This window comes from Larus michahellis, chromosome 21 (assembly GCF_964199755.1).
Source record: "Larus michahellis chromosome 21, bLarMic1.1, whole genome shotgun sequence".
Lineage (NCBI taxonomy): Eukaryota > Metazoa > Chordata > Aves > Charadriiformes > Laridae > Larus > Larus michahellis.
The window spans coordinates 1,039,092-1,054,247 of NC_133916.1; the positions used below are offsets into that span (position 1 = coordinate 1,039,092).

Genomic DNA, 15,156 nt, shown 5'->3' on the forward strand with positions numbered 1-15,156 from the left:
TCTTCTGAGACACATTCATTGGATTTCGCAATACTTGCACTTTAAACTGTGCCTCATCCTCTCTGATGAATTATACATTAACAGTACTTTCTAAATTTGCAACCGAAATACTAAAATTATTTTAAAGAAGAGAGAGTTTACTTTTATTACAGCTGTAAATAAGTTAAAGATTGTCTCATATTCTTACCTTTGCAGTGATAATGGCACTTACTTGAATGTCATTGTTGAAGAACTAACCTCCCTGTTTCCAGGCAGCATTCTCCAGTGAATGCCAGATGGAAAAATCTTATCTTCAGTGTGGACTGGATTATCAAATGATGTCCACTGTCCCATCCCCTATTACTTACCATAATCAGAACTGCAAAATCTCTAGAAGAGCTGATTTTGCAACAAGCTTTTGTTATTTATGACTTTGTTTTGTATCTAGTGATTTATCCTGTGTTGTAGGTTTCGTCATCGTGGTCTCCAACTTTCTATCCTCTGCCACAATCCATGACAATCCCTCTTCTGTATTAACTGCTTCCTATGAGGAAGTGGTACATGCTGAGGTGATCCTCTGCTTTACACCATTGTTAAGCTTTGATAGATGAATTTATGTTGGCAATGTAGATATGATGATCTCAATAAATACATTGCAGACAAAATATTTTTGACTTGCTAACAGTAGTGCGGTGTTGCAGATTTCATGACAAGTTTTGAGAAGTCTCTACCACTGGAAGACTTTAAGAACAGGCTACATGAACCTCTCTCAGGAATGAAATAGGTATTGTTGACCCTGGTTGGGGCAGAGGAACGGAAATAGCCTTTGATGAGGTCCTTTCCAAGTATCTGTGATAGATTTTTAATTCCCTGTTTTCTTGTATGGTACAACCAGCAAATAAGAGGGGAAAAGGAAAGGCTGAATTTCCATCTTAGACGTAACTAAATTTCCATTGTAACAAGAGCTAAGCTGGGCTTCCAGATCTAAAGTATGTTGAAGAACAGGAGGAAATCTTAGAATCACAAAGGCAGGTAGGTTGGAAGGGACCTCCAGAGGTTTCAAGTCTAACCTTGGGCTCAGAGCAGGTCTGGTTAGGACAGGTTGCTCAGCACCTTGTCCAGTCCATTTCTGTATATCTCTAAGGACAGAGATCCAACAGCCTCTCCTGGCTTTTGTTCCAGTGTTTGTCCACTACCATGATAAAAGACATCTTCCTCTCATATTGAGGGCTCTAACTTGAGTCTGTTGCCTGCTGTTTTTCCACCGGGCACCTCTCAGAAGAGTGGCACTGTCTTCTCTGCACTCCTCCTGCAAGTAGTTGCAGACAATAAGGTATTTCCTTTGCCTTTCCTTCTCTTGTGCATCATGTACTCCAACCCCTGACCATCTTGGTAGCCCTCCACTGGACTCCTTTATGTGGGTCAATGCCTTTCTTCTGCTGGGGAGCCCAAAATTGGGCAGAGTACTTCAGATGTGGTCTTAGAAATACTAAATAGAGGAGGAAAAATCCCTTCCCTCAACCTGCTGGCTGCATACCTGCTGATACAGCTGAGGATGCTGTTGACCTTATTGCAGGAGAACACTGCTGAATCCTCTTCAGCTTGTTGTCCACCAGGACTCCCAGGGTTTTTTTCTACAGAGCTGTTTTCTAGACAGCCAGTCCCCAGCCAGTATCATTGCAAGGAATTACTTTGTCCCAGGGACAGGACTTGGCAGAACTTAATGAGGTGCCCATCAGCCCATTTTTCCAATGTAGGTAAGTCCGTTTGGATAGCAGCCTCCAGCATTCCAGCCGCTCCAGACAATTTGGTATCAACCGCAGACTTGCTGAGAACACAGTGCCCTCCTCTAATCTGTGAAGCCATTCAGCATTTTGTAGGAGACTATCAGGTTAGTCAGAAAAAATTCACCCTTGGTAGGTCCTTGCTGACCATCGATGGAAGTAGCTTCCAGGAGGATTTGCTCCATAACCTTCTCAGGACGAAGGCGCAGTGGACCCAGCCGTAAGCGAGGGGAGATGAGTCCGTTGCCATAATCAGAAAGGAATAACTGTCTAAGCAGAGGCATGGTAATGCCCTTCCACATTTGCCGTCTGCTCTTTGTTAATTTGCAGAGCTGTATGTCTCGAAGTTTGCTCTGAAACGAGTCTGTTCCAATTGTGTCTGAAAAGCATATAGCTTTTCTGCATCCAGCATGTGAAAACATTTTAAATCCTTAAACCTCCTTGAACTTAACGAATATCCAAAGCTCTGTCTGCCCATCTGTTTGAGTTTTATGCTGTTGTCTGGCATGATAGTGTAGAAGTATCTCTGGACTATAAACAGCTACCAGTAGTGACATCTCCTTTGGGCTTAAGGTTTTCTTCCACTTTCAGAGGAAAAATAGGTATTTTTTTTTACCTTTTAGTTTATGTTGTTTCACCAGGTTTGTTTGTTGGTGGCTTTAGGTCTCATTATTTTCATTTGAGAGGCCCATCGTTCCTAGATTGTGAAAGAGATCTGAGCGCATCTGCACTGGCTTTGGCGTTCAGTGCAATAATCAGCTCCCTTAACACCTGCTCGCTCACAGACGAAGGTGAGGAGGGTTGAAATTTTTTCTGTAAATATAAGAAGCTTTCTGAGAAACTGAGAAAATGGGAAAGAAGAGCCTTGAAACAACTGCGGTGGGTTTGATTTTAGCTATTTCCTACTATTGCACAACACTATAGTGTTGAAATTTCAATCTGAAAAAGCGCTGAAAACATGTTAGAAATGCTTTGGAAAATGAATGAGAGAGACGAGGTAAGGACTGAAAAGAACACCAGTAGTCACAGCCCGCAATAATAGTATAGCTAATATATTCTTCACAGCGAAGAGAATGAATCTCACTACAAGAAAGTACATTTTTGTAACTGACCCAGATCTCTTGACAGAGGCACAGAAGAGTTGCATCTGGACCGTGAGCAGGGCCAGCGAAGGCCTGGCCCTTGAGGAGCCCATGGCTCTCCGGCGGAGCAGCGGTGGCTGCGTGACCTCTCTGCATGTTGCCTGTCGTCACACCACAGCGTAACCTGTCAGCCATAGAAAAGGTTTCACTGTGTCGTCTTCCAAATGTTTTAGTCAGCTTTGACATAAAGTACAGGTTGTCACTTTGTGATGATCCATCTGCACCGTTTTTATATCAAGCCAAAATGTGGGAAATCTGTCAGACTGTGGGAATAGCTGACAGCTATTGCCTCTTCGCCATCTTTGGTCCTGATCTGCATTCTTCCTGCTTGCAGTAAACAAAACCCTCAGCTTCTCATGAAGAACCATGGGAGGAAGAAGGCAGACAAAAGCAATTAATGATTAAGATTTTAATTGCTGTGTACCTCTGTCACTGCAAAAAAAAAACACAAGAAAACTACACAACTAAATTGTTAAATCGTTCCGTCACAGTGGTAGGCTCCAAACGAGACAGCGGTGCTTTTGCTGGACTGATCCTGAGTGGTTTGGATACACGGACACAATCTTTTGGAGCTCCAGCCACAGGGGGACTCCTGCTCCGTGTCCAGTCTCTCGTGCCTCCCATCTATACTTCTACGCACTGTTGTTTTTAAATCTTGTACCCAGGTGTCCCATCCAGAAGTGGCTGAGAGAGTGTCTGCCCCAGACGAAGCTCCCTCCTTGCCCTTGGAGGAATGTGGTTTAAAAAAATCTCGGGATGTATTTGGTTTAGATTTCGGCATAACAACAATTAAACAACCTCCCACAGCAGACTCAGAGGTAAATAAATAAAAACTTGGAAGTGAAAAAGACTTCAAAAATGCAAATTAAATTTATTCCAGGAGAGAGAAATAAACTCCAGCCTTGTATATGCTTTTTCTCCTCCACTCCTTTTTTCTCTCCTTGAAATTTATCTTGAGCTATTTCATCTTAAACTGTAAACTAAGAACCATTTAAGCCTTGACTCTGCACATACGAGTTCTAAATTGCTTGTAGAAAACTGGTATTGACCCCTGAGTGGAAACTGTTCATTTGATTTGATTTTACTTTTACATTGATTCAACTTAATTTATTCGGGACTTCAAGTGAAGCTGAATGTATTCCTGATGAGGTTAGAATTTAAATCAATGAGTTTATGTAGGGGTTTGCATAGGTTTAACTAAGTTTATTTTAGAGTGTGTGGAATCAGCCCCAGCGATGGTGCTCAGGGCTGTTATCTCAACTATTTGAATGATTGCTAGGTGCTCTACCACAAGGAGAAGCAACGCTAATGCACAGATTTGTAAGTCAAACCAGAACCCTGATGAGCATCCCAGGACAAACTCAATTTGTGCTGTCTAGACAGGGTACGGAATGAGTTTTGAGCACAAGAAACGCAAAAAGAAAAGTCTTCGGATATACTCGAATTTTGAAAATCATGGCTTGAATCATGCCAGCAGTGTGCAAAGGTATACTGAAAGGGAAGCAAAGGTGACTGATGAGATCTGCTTTTGAAAGCAGAGGTTCCAGCTTGAAAAGAGCCTCAGATTGTAAATCTCATTAACTTAAATAGAGAAAACACTTCAACAGATGAAACGGGGCAGTGTGTCTCAGAGAGGGGTGCCAGCCTGCATCATCAGAGGTGTCAGGAATGAACCTAAAATTCTTTTTGTCAGGCACTGCTGATAAAGTAAGGAGATCAAGTCGGCTGAGAGATAAGCATAGGATCTAGAGCTGACAAATACGTTCAGACTGGCAGCGCATCTTAGTCTGTGATTTTTAGCGTTGGATTCACACGCAACCATCTGGAGTTGCACCAGCAGAAACCTTTACTGAAACTACAGTTACTGCAAATCGAAAGTATAGTTTTTCACAGATTATCTCACCTGCCAGCCTCAAGTTACGTTTGCACAGTGCTGGTTTTAGGTAGCAGTTGTTATTCTCCCAGGAGGACTTTACCAGTAGGTGTACTGGTACACCTTTATCATGAAGCATACCTAACACAGGTCTGGCTCTTCGGTGTAATGACTCCGTTTATCACTATAATCCTGAGTGCAATTCTCACCCTGTTACCTGGAATATTTACACTAAGGTACACCGGGGAACGTTTGCCATCATCGGAAGAGGAGTTGAAGGTGTGGGCAGAAGCGTCTGGCGCACAACAGGATTGGGAAAGCTCTTGCAAAACACACGTAGCATGGGAGACAGGAGGAATTAGAAGGTCGTGCACAGTTGCAGGCTCTGCCCCTGTTGGAGACAGTGAGATTGCTCACTTGACCAGACAGACAGGCTGGGAAGGTGAGGAGAAGGAGTTGTGCTTCATGGCGAAGGAGCGCCTGGAGCTTTGCCTTGGGGTGGGTGGTGAGCCAGTTGGGAGCTAATGGGCAAGGACCAAAGGATAGACCAACATGGGTGACGCTGGGAAGATTTTAGCTTCAAGTGAAACAATAAGCAGCAGAAACTGCTGTAGAGGTCTTACTACTGGCAGGATTTTGGGCCTTGACAAGGTGAAACACTGGGAGAAAAGAGGGCAAGAGGAAATCGGAAGAAAACTGTCCAAAAATCCCTGACGGATTCATCACATAAACTGTATGTTCATTGCTTGGCAGCTCTTAAGCAGAAATCTGCACTTCTCCACATCAGATTCAGAGCCCTAACAGCTGGAATTAGGATGCAGAAAGTACCAGAATAACCTTAAAATTTTACCCAGAGCAGGCAGCTGAAAGACATCCTGCAGGCTGTGCACATGCTTTTAGTCTACTGCTGTCTTCCCTTGTGATCTCAGAAAATTAATACAATTTCTTTGAGCCTTTTTGCCAGCTGTAAGATGAGGATGACCAGCACATTCCTGTGTCACAAGCAGGATATGGGACAGCTGATTAGACTGTGCTTGTAAAAGACAGAAATTAGGATCCATGTGTTATATTGCAAAAGAAAGGCTTAGTTTCGTGTTCACCCTGTGCTGACTTTGTTTCTCCGAATGCAGGAGTTCCCAACTGTAACCTTGGCTTATAGTGTGAGCAGGGAGTCACTCACTCTATGTTTGAGTGCCGGATTCGTTGTCTGAGGCAGCTCTAATAAACTGCAACTTGTGCGGACGGATGAAGTACAAATGAGTGGACCCTGGGGAGAATCCATAGGAAAGCTGTAAGAGCAACGAGCAAACATGACCCCACTGAAGAGCTGAAAGAGCTGGAGGTGCCCAGTGAAGGGAAGATGAGAGGCAAAGCATACGTTTTGAAATGCAGGAACGGTTACTGTGGAAAGGAAGGAGAGAAGCTTTTTTTTCTGTGTTAATGTGATTAATGCTTAAACTGTAGCAAGGAAGGAATAGCTTGAACCGGGAGAAATATGGTGTGCCATTTTCTACCTACACAATTATTTATAGTGGAGTGATTATGTGTTGAAAATCGGGGTAGCTGTACTCTCTTTCAGGCTCTTACAGGGGATTATGATCCAGTGGCTGCAGCCCTGTGGTTCTTGATACTGGCCTTTCAGGTCTTGGACAGGTTTGCTCTATTACGGACAGTGATTCTTGTCCCACTTTTGCATGAACTGACCTTCTTGGGGTTTTATGAAATCAGATTTGGCTGTGCGCATTGGTACAAGGGATGAGACTCGGCCCAGTAGTGAGGAAGACACAGATATATAAACATCTGCATAGAAGAAATCCAGATTCAGTTCGTCTGGTAGGCTCTAAGCCACCTGAATTATCTCAGCCTTAGGCAGGACAAACCGCATGGTGTCACCAGCGTGTGTTCTGGTGTACAGGTCCATGGACAGTGAGCAGAGCAACGGCTGTTCTCTCTGGTGTTTAAGATGAGGCCATGTAACTCCAACCCTCCGGTGCTGGACTGCTGAATTTGGCATACAGGGCATAGTTTTGTCTCTCCGTTTTTGTGAATTCCCTCATGGACTCTTTTCCTCTGCAGAATCACATTCTGTGAGGATTTCTGACCATCCCAGCTAGCAAAATAGATACTATTTTGTATCTGTTCCATATAAACTCTACCAGGTTTGAGTATATTCAGCAACTGGATTTGGCAGCTTGGAAGTCTCCCGACAAAAAATTCAAGATAGGGCAGAGTTTTGGCGTCCGGCGTTGGTGGATGAGGAACGTGGAGCCCAGCATGTCTCTGCAGCTGTTTATGTCTCTCCGGCTGTTTACGCTCCTGAGCTCTACTGACCTTTTTGCCCTGAATATTTTCTTCTTGAGGACCCAGCTCCCCTGGTTTGCACTGGGCCAAAGTTTTTCTCTGGCCAAAGCTTTAGTCCTAGGAGGGCAGAGCATTGTTCTCCTCGAAGGTGGCATCGGCGTCATGCCACTCGGCAGGGGGGTTGTCACCGTGTGAGGGCTTGTTCTGGCTTGAATTCTGCTATTCTGGTTCAGCAAAACAAATACCCTGAAACCCTCAGCTGCACAATGTTTTGATGAACTGTATTTGGCCTTCCTTTTTCTGGGCTGTCCTTTCATATTTTACATTTCTTTACATGTATTTAAAAACTAGGGTGGTTTGATCACTTAAGTTACTAGTAAGTGACAAAGCTCTGGTTTCTTTACCACTCCGGTACCAACCATTACAAATCAGAAATCATCGTTGTAACGTTCCTTACAGATTGAGTTAAATATGATGTGACTAGCAAGTACAGTGTTACTCGGTTAAATATTCAGATGATTCACATTTCCTTTCTGGCACCAATTAGGAAAACGCTGTAAGTTTTTTTGATTGAAAAAAGCACGGTTTGTTAAATACAATGGCTGCTTTATAAAAGCAACTATGAGAGAATGTTGGGAATTATTTCAATTCAGTGCAAAGCTAAAGTATTATTTATTTTTTAAAAATGGCAGGGAAAATGACCTGAGTAAGTATAAACTGGGTGGCCTGCATTTGATCTCTGACAGAATAGTTCTTTTTTTTTTCAGTTTGTGGGTGGAACAATACGGCTGATGTCAGCCCATCTAGTTGTGTGGAAATAGGTCTCAGCAAGCAAACCTCGTATTTTGGGGCGAGCTTGGAGGTCCAGTTGATAAAGGTCACTGAGGTATCTTTAACTACCGAAATATGTTTGATTTTTTCAGTCAGTACATCTTATTTAATTAATGAGATTACTACTAAAAATGAACAGAGGCCATATAAAATAAATTCTATTTGGCAGTAATCTCATCTTCTTTTGGAGAGGTATCGAGCAGGGGCCCAGCAGGAAGGTGCTAAGAGATCGATATTATTCCATAATCTTCCCATCACGGTACTTATTAGCACAAACTTTAAAGTATCTTTGATAAAGTATCCATGGACTGTGCCGGAGACAGAAGGTGTCTTGTTTATCCAGAGGAATCTAGGTGGCTTGTTAAACTGGCGCAGGCAAACGTGCATTTTAAGGTGACTAAATCTGTGGTTTGTACATCTGAGAAAAAAACCCCAACAGGTCTACTCGCTGCAAGGGGGGTTGCGTCCGTAAAGCTGTAGTTTCAAGAAAAGAAAAAGTCATGGCAAGTCTGGTGAGTAACAAGGTAAATGAGACCGTTGTGTGCTGCTGTGGTAAAAGGGATAACTCGGTGGGAATGAAAAATGCCAGTCAGCATGATTTCCTGGAAAATATGTCTCTCCAGATAAACATAATCTTGTTTCGTGTCTGAGTTTACTTGAGTGGTGTCTATAAATATGTACGAGAAGAGAAGATCGCTTGTATCAGAGGGATTTTTATTTCGTAGGCCAAGATTTAATGAGATTTGTGCCTGGAAGACAAAACAAGCCTGATCAAACTAGGAAAAAAATAAAGAAGTTACTGTCACCACTTGAAGACTTTATGTGAGATATCTCAGTGAGATGTGCTGATCTGATCAGCTACCTCTTGTGTAACCTCAGAAGAGATGTGTAAAAATGATGTGGTCTGTCCCATGCAGGAGGGTTGCAGTGGCTTTGACTCCTTCCCACTTCAAAAATCATCCGACTTCGCAATTCCAAGGTGAACTGTGTGTCACATGGGACGGTGCGATCCCTCACTCCTATAAATAGCTGGGGCTTCGTGCCGTGTGGGGTGGCTTTACTTTCTGTGGGCCTGGCACGATGGAGAAAGGAGAGTTGACTCCGTGGCGCCAGCTCTGTAAAATCTCCAACTTTGGGCTTCTGTGCAGGATCTGCCGTTGCTGGAGGGGCGCGTTAGCCAGATGGTTCAGCCCCGGCAAGCTGTGGGGAAGGCATGCGTTTACAAGCCTGGAGTTCAGTATCCTGCTGGGATAGATGATCGTCTGCCTTTCGAGTTCCCGACAATATTCGGAATAAGCGCTGAGTTTGCATAGTGATCATGTTTGCAGAATCTGTTTGTTTCTAGAGATGCATTTTATTTTTCTGCGTTGAGTCTGAGTTTGGTAGATGATACGTTTTGTAACTCTCATGATGCGTAGAGCCCTGTGTACGTACCACTCTGATTAGAAGGTGCAATAAATAGGTGGTTTTTAACGTGACTGGAAAGTATGTTCTAAATACACTAGGAAACAAATGTAAAATATAATAAATGTCAATCTTAGGATGCAGTTCACTTCAGAATACATTCATTTTCCCTTCTCACTGTTGATCTGTTGCAGGTGCTTTTTCTTGGGAGAAAAAAAAAGGCTTTTATTTATTCCCTCACCTATTTTGTCCTTTTCTTTCCCTAGTTACCCAGTGGGAGGCTCTTCCACGCCGCAGCTGTTATCTCAGATGCTATGTACATCTTTGGCGGCACAGTGGACAATAACATCAGAAGTGGAGAAATGTACCGGTTCCAGGTAATTCACTGATAAATGTACTCGAGCATCGACACCGATTCTGCGTGAATCCTTCTGGCTCTGTCTCCGGACGTGGCAGAGTTTCTGGTTTGGCTCGCCGTCAGTTTGATGGCTTTCATTTCGCAGCCTTCCTGCAGGCAGCCCTTGTATTTCAGATTCAGCTGACAAGGATTAGTGTATATCTTTAAAATCTTTTGAGAAATGTTATCTGGACAGATGTTTTGGTGAGGCCAAGCTCTCCAGTGCCCCAAAGTCCTAACAGAGATCATGGCAAGTTATTTTGACAAATTATTGGTAAGTGTGTTAGACAGTATTTGCCGGCATGTTTAACTGAAAATTGACGGTTCCTCCTCATGTACCGTCAGGTTGAGGGTTCCTGAGTCAGAGCATTTTGTGTTGAAGTTTTATCGTCGTGCAGCACTCCCGCTCCTGCCCCCTCCAGTCCCTGTGGGGATTTGAAATTTTAAATTTCAAGGTACTCACACCAGGTCAAATCCCCCCTACACTCAACTTCATTTTTATTGCGTGGGACCCTCAGACAAGTCTTGTGAGCGGGTGAGCTCCTGGCTACCGAATCCTGCCATCTGCAAGTTGTGATGAGACACAGTTCTTCCATGTTACCCTGTGTTATCTTTCATTGCCCTCACCATAGAGGAAGCCCTTGCGCGTGTTTGGTTTGTTTCTGCTTTATATATTGCATTGAGGTCAAGTTAACAAGGAAATCCAGTGATAGTATATGTAACTACGGTGCTTTGGGATACAGCCATTTGAAATGAATTCTGTCTTCTGTGGGTTTTTAATTTTTTCTAGTTTTCTTGTTACCCTAAATGCACTCTGCATGAAGATTATGGAAGGCTGTGGGAAAACAGGCAGTTCAGTGACTTGGAGTTTGTTTTGGGAGAGGTGAGTAGAATTTATTGAAAAGGTGCCAACGGGGGTGTTACTGCCTGTGGAGCATGTTTGCTGGGAAAAAGCAAATGGTACAAAGGTTGTGCCAAAAACCCTGGGAATGAAGTTTTAAGGGCAGTGTCCCTGGTGAAAATGATGTCTGTCTGGTTCAGTAAGTTACGCTAATCCAGACAAATTTCTAAAGCTGCAAAGGAGAGGAAACTTTTAAAATGGGAAGATCTGTGGGTGACTGAGACATAACCCAAATTCATCAGAGCACATTATATATAGTTGCAATATGAAACTGATACTAACGACCTCTGTACTCCGAGGTCCCGACTGTCCTCTGGAAGGAGCAGGTCAGTGTTTGCAGATCCATGCAGATCCGTTTTTAATTACTGAAATAAAATAGAATGAGAAAAAGCAGCACAGGGAAATGATTCTCTAGGAATGAAAAAAAAATATAACATTTAAAAAAGAACACGTTTTCTGAAGAAAAACATGAAAAAATTGAACTTACCTGCATTTCTTTTGCAAAAGTAAAAAGTTATAAAACACTTCGCAGAGGTCACTTAACAGATCCTCAACAGCAGATGAAGCAGCTTATGAAGAACAATAGCAAAAAAACAAATACTGTTGTTTTGAAAAGAGAAAATTAAACCAAAAATCAGATGCAACACTAAGAAGCAATATTGTGATGCTGAACCTACGCAACAGCTTCCACTCGGTGAATGGAACAAAGGCTCTTTCCAAATGGTGTTTGCTATTAACCTCTGGGAGAAATAGGTCTAGAATTTCATCTGGATGTGCAGAGCAGATGCAAGGTTGCCTTTGATTCTAACTTAAACTAAATGTATAGTAACCTGGAGTTCAGCCCAGGTTTCTATGACTTCTGCCATCTGCCGTCACCATGTGGTTTGGGAATAAAAGTGTAATATGTGTCACTCCTTCGCCTTTGATAGAAGGAAGAACGAGTCCGAGGGCACACCGCGATTGTTACAGCTCGCTGCAAGTGGCTGAAAAAGAAAATCATACAGGCAAGGGAGAGGTTGAAGCAGGTGGGTGTTTTAGAAAAGTAATCCTGTGGCAAAGTAATGCTTATTCTGCCCAATTCTGGAATAAGGTTGCCGGGAAGAAATTAGTATCTGCTGAGACAGATGTAGGACCGGAGCAGCATCTGATGCTAAGGTGCTCTTGAGCACGTAAAATAAAGAGGATAATTAGTATAAACATAGGCTGCTGGATGTGTATCAGGGCAGGCGAGGAGTGTAACATGGAGGAGCCGAAGTTAATCCAGTGACCTGGATTTGGCGGTATGGCTCCTGGGAGCTCTCGTAGCTGTCTAAGTTTTAATCTCGTGGAATACCCCTGGGGAGGAGCGCGCACCCTTCACTCTGGGGAGGGAAGAAGCTGCATGACATCGGGGATGGCCTGCAAGATTAGACAGATTAGGGAGAAGGCAGTGTTAAGGTTTTGAGGCTGGCTCTGGTCCCTTTACCTTAGTATTTCCTGATTATTTCCCAGAGTTGAGGGTCTAGTGCCTCTGGTTCATTGTCTTTTAATTTTAACTACTTACAGCTTTTCGGCAGCAAACATTTTATTGTTCTTGAGGAAGTGGTAGCACACAACCTGCAGTAAGACTTACAGATGCCTCATTGTACCTTGGTTAATTGCTTTGCCACTGCACAATCCGCCATCTTCACTGGGAAAAGCTGTAGAGAAAGGCTGTCAAAGTGAAATTTGAAAGAAACAGAGTGGGCTTAAAATACTTCTGCGCAGCTCTTTGAGCTCTGACTTTGCAAGGCAGGGGTCTGTGGAACCTGCTCCTACATCTTCCTTCTCCAAGGAGAAATGCCGCTCCTGCTGAGGGCAGAAACGTGAGCTCAGTGGAATTCATTCCTCCCTTTTTCTGAAGTGCTGCTTTTGAGCCTTGTCCAGGAGCTCACGTTTGTTCTGATCCAGGTTTGTCACAGGATATGGAACAGTAAGTCTAAGACATATGAATTCCTTGGTATCTTCAAGATAATCTTGAAGGTAAAGAGATCTTGGATCTTGCAGAGTGCGCAGTCATGAGAAGGATCTTTCCTCTGGTTTGATAGTCCTGTGTCTGAGCTGATGCAGCCTTGTTTCCATGTATGTTTTTTCTGTTTCGTTAGAAATCGAAGCAAGATATTGAAGACGAGGGACATGCAACGTGTCAGAAGGATGGGATTGGTGGGAATGTCAAGTTGTGCCGCCTGCAGCCGCTGCTGGAAGTGCCCATCAGAGAGGCTGAGGCGCAACCCTTCGAGGTGCTCATGCAGTTTCTGTATACAGATAAAATAAAATACCCTCGCAAAGGTAGGACAGCAGGGTAAAAAACATACTAGGAACTGGGGAGCAAACATTTATTTTTATACAGAGCAGGATTGAGCATTTGCAGGTGATCAGTCCTGTTCTAAGTACTTAATTACTTACCTGAAATAAAAAAATCAGCAGATTTCTATCAAAGTGTACTAACAGTGCTTTGTTTTTACCTAATTCTTTTCAAACATCAAGGAAAAGCAGGTTCTTGATCTTTCCCAAAGATGTAAAAAAAAACCCCAACCAACCAACAAAAAATTTCATAGTATTTTGAACATTACAGCAGCCTGCCTGGAAGGACCATTTTCCCCAGTTGGCTTATTTCCTTTTTCTGGTATTGTTTTGATCCGTTACAAACTGAGCCCACACAGAAAGGGAGAGCAAGCCAGTAGTTATCATCTCTTCAAAATGCCAATCCAAAGGAATGCCTCAAGAAAGGAAAAATCCATTTCATGCATTCATTGAAGATCCCCGAGTTAAAACCACTTGCAGGCTGGGAGGTAATAGCCAGAGATCTCTCAGCTCCCCCACAGCAAATCTAACTCACGGCCGTGTTTGAGGGATGAGGTCTGTCGGGCTGCGGGAGTCAGACTGGATTCCCAAGGGGAACTCCAGCTGGTGGGGCTGGGGAAGCCGCAGCCATGTGGCGCAGTCCAGTTAAGTGAGGTTCATCGATCCTAACGCTGGAAGCTTCACTTCACTTTCAGTCCAGGATCTTTTCTTTCTGTAGAAGGTAACTCTCAGGAAAAGAACGATTTGTATGCAGTCCCGAGGCTTTCCCTGTGAGTTGGCCTGTTTGAGAGCAAGTCTAATTAATGGGGATGAGGGAACTTTCTCATTAGTGTCTGCTGACATTGCCAGGTCCTGCTGTCAGCCGGTTCACTGATCCTCAGCACGTTCGCTGCAGGACAGGATCACACCAAGGGAAGGGTTATCACGCTGAGCTCTTCCCTTTGTTCCAGGCTTCCCAGGCAGCCTGCTGCCCTCCCCCAGCCCGTCAAAAGGTCTCCTTGTGCTTACCTTTCTGCTGGGATCCTCCAGTGGCCCTGTCCCGACCATTTGTATTCCTAGCTGTTCCTCTCAGTTCAGAGAGCAGCACCCTGGGGATCCATCCGGAGGCTGAGCTAATGGAATTGGGCATGCTTATCAAATGGGATTTTCCAATTAGACACAGGGAAGGCATGTGACATGCAAGAAGGCTTTTCTCTATCAAAAAGTAGTTACAGCAGATGGCCAGAGATCTCCTGTGAGGAAAGCAAAGGCTATGGAGGATTATTCCTTGAGTTGGTGTCCCAGTAGCCCCAGTAGCAATGGCCTCTGAGGGTCCCTGCTGCCCTTCAGCCCTCTCTTCTAGGCCAGCCTGAGACCTGGACACGCACGAGCACAGAGCGCCTTCATTCGGGTCCGTCAGAATCAGGGAGCTGATTGCTAATGCTGCATAAAACCCGAGGACTTCAGCTGAGCACTTTGGGAAACTGGGCTGCCGGCTTCGGAGCTTGTCGGTGTTTTTAGAGACTTCGCTTTCTTTTGAGGATTTTAAAAAATTGTGATCTAGATTTGTCAAAAATCTTTGTCCAAAAATATTTTGGGGTGTCTCTCTCATGCCACAATTTTGAAACTCCTTTTTTTAGTATCAATTCGTATTTTGTCTAACCATCAATGGAGGGTTTTTTCTCCATAAAAATACTCCAGTCGGTGCCCATTCTACCATTCCGAATGCTCAGGTTGATGTAGAAAGAAATACTTCGAGAAGCGTTCCTCTTTTTGTTCTGTGACCTCAGCAGCATTTTTATCTCTTGTCATTTCAGGTCATGTGCAGGATGTGTTGCTCATTATGGATGTATACAAACTGGCCTTAAACTTCAAGCTCTCTCGACTGGAACAGCTCTGCCTTCAATATATTGAAGCATCCGTAGATCTGCAGAACGTGCTCATTGTGTGTGAAAATGCTAACAAGCTTCAGCTGGATCAGCTAAAGGTAATCACATTTTGCATACAAAGTAACTGATAAGAAATTTAAAAAAAAAAAATTATGTAATTAATGTTTTGCAAAAGCTGCCAGCTTTTGAAAATTCAGTTCTTTCCTATAGTTATAGTTGCTTGAGTACACGTTAGTGTGGATTGTCCTGCAGTTGCTTGTGAATATTATGTAGGTTTTTATTACGAAGCGTTTGATGTTTTTGCATATCTGTAGGATGTGAAGGGCAGCGTGACTTTGGCTCTTCATCAATTCA

General features: G+C 43.5%; 1 protein-coding gene across 3 annotated transcripts in view; it reads left to right on the forward strand.

Annotated features, from left to right (window-relative positions):
• The window catches only part of LZTR1 (leucine zipper like post translational regulator 1), a 38,176-nt gene that overhangs the window by 13,650 nt on the left and 9,370 nt on the right, over positions 1–15,156 (forward strand). For all 3 annotated transcript variants that reach the window (XM_074563962.1, XM_074563963.1, XM_074563964.1), the window contains 5 exons: positions 9,581–9,691; positions 10,502–10,594; positions 11,542–11,637; positions 12,736–12,919; positions 14,731–14,900. In XM_074563962.1, coding sequence (XP_074420063.1) covers positions 9,581–9,691; positions 10,502–10,594; positions 11,542–11,637; positions 12,736–12,919; positions 14,731–14,900 — 654 coding nt within the window. The remainder of the gene's footprint in view (positions 1–9,580; positions 9,692–10,501; positions 10,595–11,541; positions 11,638–12,735; positions 12,920–14,730; positions 14,901–15,156) is intronic.